This window comes from Populus euphratica, unplaced genomic scaffold, assembly GCF_000495115.2.
Source record: "Populus euphratica unplaced genomic scaffold, PopEup_1.0 scaffold336.1, whole genome shotgun sequence".
Classification (NCBI taxonomy): Eukaryota; Viridiplantae; Streptophyta; class Magnoliopsida; order Malpighiales; family Salicaceae; genus Populus; species Populus euphratica.
This window is the reverse complement of record NW_011500225.1, coordinates 102,033-107,540: the sequence shown is the minus strand read 5'-3', so window position 1 is coordinate 107,540 and position 5,508 is coordinate 102,033. Positions and strand designations below refer to the sequence as shown.

The window sequence follows — 5,508 nt, the reverse complement described above, 5'->3', positions numbered from 1 at the left end:
GGCCATTAAACACAAACGTGTACCTTGCATGCATTAACAACTTTTTCTTAATAATATTTAATAACATGAAATTATTAAATAACTATTAACCATATTAAATAATAACAACAAAATTAAAAGAAATAAAAAAATCAAGATACTCTTGAAACTAACCTTATTATTATTTTTATTTTTTTGTGGATTCTAAAGATAGTTTTGAAGTTTCATTGTTTTTTAAAAGGTAAAGATGTAGAGGCCACCCTGTATGTTCATTTTATTTTTCTTTCAAGGGATATGATTGTAACTTAAACGTGTAAAATTTTTGAAAATGAAAAATTTTCTTAAGAAAACTTTATATTTTGTTGTTGTTTAGGGTAAAATAATTATTTAATTATATTAAAAAAAGTGACTGAATCAAATTTTCTTCAATTAATTTTGTAATGACTAATGTATTATTTAAAGATGGTATTTGAGAATGTGATAAATGTTATTTTTTAAAGTATTTTTTATTTAATAATATATTAAAATAATTTAAAAACACCCAAAAACATAATTTGAATTAAAAAAATTATTATTTTTTAAAATATTTTCAAAACATAAAAATAAATAAACCAAAAAAAAAAATCATGTCCTAGTTACAAGCATAACTATTTTTTTATAAAAATAAAACTGTAAAAATACTATTTCAATAAATAGAGTAATTCCCCATCCATATGATTATTATATACATTTATATACATATATATATTCCCTTTCCTTCTTGTCTTAAATCAAAGGCCACAACAGGACCAATCTCTCTCTCTGCCTGTCTGTCTCTCTCTCTCTCTCTTTCTCTCTCTCTGTTGCATTTTGGCTGCCTGCTTTTCAGCAGTCCTAAGCTGGCTAGTGTTGTGTTGTGTGGCTGCCTGCTTTTCAGCAGTCCTAAGCTAGCTAGTGTTGTGTTGTGTTGTATTTTTAGGTTACTCTGTTTGCAAGAGGTGATTTCTCCCTTTTGCTCCGTTTCTTCTCTGTTTCAAGATTTGGAAAAACAGAGTGATTGCAATTTTGGACAAAAATGTATGCAGAGACGTGGCTATTGTTTCCCTATATGCAGGATTTCTCTCAAGATATTCAACAACTTGAAGAGTATTGCAAGTGCCAAAAGACCAATGCTTCAATGGTACTCTGTTTTCTCTTTGTTTTTGTTTGTACTTATATGCCTCTTTTACTGTGTGTTTTGGCTCTCTTCTCTTTGTCTATCTGGGTGATCTACATTAATTTGATCCGTTCCGAACTGGGCTTTGGTTGTTTTAGAGTTTCGAGCTTTCGTTTTTGTGTACTTCGATTTGGTGTTTGCTTTCTGCTCAAACCTGCTGTCTGGTTTCTGAGAAAATGGGGTGCATCGGTACGAAATATCTGTGTTTTTCTATGGAAACCCACTTTAAAGTTCATATTTTTCTTGTTTCTTTGCGAAACTTCATATTGAAAGTTCAAAGTCTCGATCTCGAGGACTTGATTTTTTTCAGTGGAACTTGTCTTCTTGATGTTTGTGTCTATTACTCCTCTGTTTGGTTGTTGAGGACATGGAGGAAAATACTTGCTTTTTTGTGAGCTTTGTCTTTTATGCTAGTGGGTTTGTGCTTATTTAGACAAGTATGAATGTCTTTAGGTTTTGTTCTCCACCTTTACTAAGCAACCAAATTGGGCTAAAATGGAAACAATAACTGTTATCTCTTTACATGTTGAATCTAGAAAATAAAGCAAAAGAAAGACTACGAAAGGGAAAATGATTTCATAGTTTCAAAGAACGTGTTCTCTAAGCTTTCTTCTATTTTCTCGCTCCAATTGTGTGATGGTGAACTAATACTTAGATTTTTGTTGGCATCTTGATCCACTAACTAAGGGAGTTAAAATATGAAAAAAGTCTCGTTTTATTTTTTTAGCATAAAGAAGGAGAAAAAGTTTGGATAGTGGAGAAAGAGAGAGCATTCTCCACCTCTAATTTTTATAATTTTTTTTTTGCTGACTTTCTCTTTCTGTTGGATGTTGAAATAGAACTTGGATAAAGGAGGTTAAAAGAAAATTAGCCTTGAAAGAGTTTCATTAGACCTTTGCATTTGCTAAAAGTGGTTGATATTTATGCAAATAAGTTTGTGATATTTGAGTCATAGGTGTTCAGCCATTTGAAGGATCTTTACTTAGGTTGAGCTGTTTAGTGTTCTTCTCATAAAGAAATCAGTTAATCTGTCTTGAAAATTTGGTCTTAACAAGTTACAATGAGGACTCTTCTTTTGCTCTTTTCTTTGGAGGAATTCTTGAACACTAATTATAGGATTTGTTGGATTTGTCTCTCAATTTGTTATTTTACTCAAAGAAGCCTCAATTTGGTTCAATGGTTTAATCTCAACAAATTTAAAAGAACTTTTGCATCGCAAACTAAAACAATACATGCACGAACAACATAAATTTGGTTTGTTTTCAAGAATTGGTGAGACTTGTGATTTTAACATATATTTATGCGTTTATTTAGGAAACTTAACACATTCAACTCTACTGAACGACCATGATCACATGGTTTCTTATTTGGTTAATGAAATTTTCAACTAAACAAAAAGCAACTAAAAACAGAATAGTTCTGATACAAAGGTGAAAAAACTAAGCATTCAAAGATACAAACTAGAAAATAACAAAGAAAAGCTAATCAACAAAATTCAATAATAAAAAAATTTAGAAAACTTTGAATTATGTATGGTTTTTAGAATTAATCAAGTGATTCATCACTTTAACATATTTTTAAAAATCTGTAGGATTTCATCGAAAATGCATATTTACAGCTTCTGCATATATGTACTTGTGCATGTCTGTTTACTGCTGTATAGACGTGTTCTCATATCAGCACTTTTACCAGATTGAGCTGTAACATATAACAAGACTTTATTTTCAACCTATTTAAGAATACCTTAAGGCTGAGGCTAACATAATTGGTGAAGTGTTTAGATCAATATTTACTCTATACCTAATTTTCCTATTTCATCTTGTTTGTTGTTGACAACCTTGTCTAATGTAGAGCAACCTACTCCAGACCACCATATCAGAATATGATCTGGGAGGCGAGGGGGATCTGTTCAAAGCACCTGAACCAATCATTGAAGAGCCACTTGTGGTCATTGATCCCATGACAGCAGCCATTTCAATGATCTCCTATGGGGAAGAAGTCATTTCTTCACAAGGACTTGAGGTGGCAGATATTGAATCGATTCAAAATGAGCAGCTTTTGAATGAGGTTTTCTATGAATGCAAGAAGGACATCCTGGAAAAAGAAGCCATGGAAGCACCATCGCTTGCAGAGCTTCTGGATATCAAGATTCCTATTGTGAGGACTGACGAAAACAACTTTCAAGAAAACAAATTGCTCCCTGATGCTGCGCTATTAAAAAGTGTCAGCTCAGGATGTTTGAGGTCAGTGGAGTGGCTGCATGGTGCTGCAGTGAAGCCAAGTTTTCTGGAGTTTCCTGGAATTGATTTTGAAAATGCTTATGGAATGAGGAGAGCATACAGCGAAGGAGACATAAAGGTTAGATCAAATCCATTATGGTACTTCTGTGTGTATTTGATTATAGGCCTTTATTGCACTTTTGAACGATTTTCTCTTCTGCTTAGATCCTCCTTGTATGTGGCAGAAAACATAGACCTTTACCTGAAAAGAATCATTAACCTGGCAGTTAACCCTAAACAAGGATTCTCTGTGTGCTTGTGGTGCTTTTTTATTGTTTCTGAAAACAATGAAGTCATAAGTTTTGATATTGCAAGTCAAGCCACTGACATGAATCACTTGGAACTCCCAGCTTTTCTTTATTAGTATTATTCCATAATGTTGCCGCTCCTGTTAGCCCTTCCAGTTGGACAGATAACTGACACCTTTCTCTTGGTGCCTTTATCAAGAATTCAATCAATTTTTTCCCCATGTAAAATGGAACTGTAGATGAAGAACCACAATATCCACTACTTCCAAAGCAGAATCTGTTGCTTTTATTTTCAGTTTTAATTCTATTTTCCTTTATCATTTCTCTCGGATAATCAACCAGATTCCAGTGGAACATTTCTATGCAATTCAGCACCAAGCATGAATATGCTTTATAATGAAGTCTACGGACTGAGAATTGTTTAGATGCTTCTGGCCATTTCCACAGGATGGGGCTGAGTCATTGATACTGAGTTTTTATGACAGACACTTGGTAACGGTAATACAAGCCTCATCCATTCTACCCTTGACCAACCATTGATTATCAACAACTGCTCTGCCGAGGACCGCAGGGAAAAGCTTTCAAGGTACAGGAACAAGAAGACAAAGAGGAACTTTGGCAGGAAAATTAAGGTAAATAATTGAGTATTATTGTTGATTTTTTGTATATTTACTTTCTGACTTGCCTGAACTTCAAATTAAAGTATCAGCCCCGTGAAAATTTAGTCACTCATTGCCTGTGTTTTAAAATCAAAGGGGTCTGCTTATAAAAGGCATCAAAACTTGCATGACTCAGATCATACTTGGTGAGATGTATCCATTCCTGATTTTCCACACTGAATTCAACTCACAATATGTTTGTTTCAGTATGCTTGCAGGAAGGCTCTTGCAGACAGTCAACCAAGGATTCGAGGAAGGTTTGCGAAGACTGAAGAATGGGATGTTTCCAAGAGGCAATAACTGTCAACTAATTCATGAAAAGGAAAAAAGAAAGTAGAAGCGAAATACTCCCATGCAGCAATGGAAGAAATGAGTAATAGCATAAGCCTGGAAAATAGATTTGGCAGAAAACTAGGCAACTATTGTTAAATAAACTAGACCCCCAACTCGCGCAACGTAGTTGATCTCTTATATGTTGTAATAACCTCCTCAATTGAACAAAATGGCCAAGCAGTGCTGTACATAGGGTTGTGTTGAATAAGTTGAGGATGCAATAAAAGGTTGTAGTTGTTCATATATCTTATGAAATGGAAATATTGTATTCCCTCTACTGTTGCTTCCACGATATTCGTTATTGTGGCCAAACTATTCTAATCATCATTACTCCGTGATATTTAGAAATGGAAACGTTCCATTTCATTATTTGTGTTTGATGGATCTATTTCATGTCTTCTCCCTATGCCCTTACTAAGGTTGAGAGAAGGAAACGAGCACACTGGCGATCCCTGCTTGTCCCCGTTAATATTTCAGTCTATGCTATCCTTGTCCTTGAACCGTCAGACACGATGAGTTTGCGTTTGGTGACAAGCAGGAAGCTTTCTCATATTCAGAATGGAACCGTCAGACACGATGAGTTTGCGTTTGTTGACACAAGCAGGAAGCTTTGTCATGCTCTTCGTTGCGTGTAGGCAGAATGCCCTTTCTCATATTCAGGTTGGCTCTTTTCTGCAGTTCCCTCGTATAATGGCATCGTTGGCACGGTTGTCGGATTTGATTGGTGATCTAAAAGTGGGTTTGGATCATTGTGATACCGGGGGTTCCTAGGTCATTTTAGGTTAATTATTTTTATTAAAATATATTTTTTTTCT

The 5,508-nt window shown here is 34.4% G+C and overlaps 1 protein-coding gene across 1 annotated transcript; it reads left to right on the top strand.

The window, feature by feature from the left end:
* Window positions 1-905: 905 nt before the first annotated feature.
* On the top strand, window positions 906-4,970 carry LOC105112360 (uncharacterized). Its single transcript, XM_011008044.1, has 4 exons — window positions 906-1,138; window positions 3,026-3,532; window positions 4,187-4,333; window positions 4,568-4,970. The coding sequence occupies exons 1-4, from the start codon at window positions 1,034-1,036 to the stop codon at window positions 4,658-4,660; spliced, it is 852 nt and encodes a 283-aa protein (XP_011006346.1). The 5' UTR covers window positions 906-1,033; the 3' UTR covers window positions 4,661-4,970.
* Window positions 4,971-5,508: the final 538 nt, after the last annotated feature.

Coding starts and splice junctions, on each gene's coding strand:
- LOC105112360 (XM_011008044.1), top strand. CDS start 1,034: ATGTATGCAGAGACGTGGCTATTGTTTCCCTATATGCAGGATTTCTCT. Junction 1,139..3,025: donor AAAAGACCAATGCTTCAATG/GTACTCTGTTTT, acceptor TGTCTAATGTAG/AGCAACCTACTCCAGACCAC. Junction 4,334..4,567: donor ACTTTGGCAGGAAAATTAAG/GTAAATAATTGA, acceptor TGTTTGTTTCAG/TATGCTTGCAGGAAGGCTCT.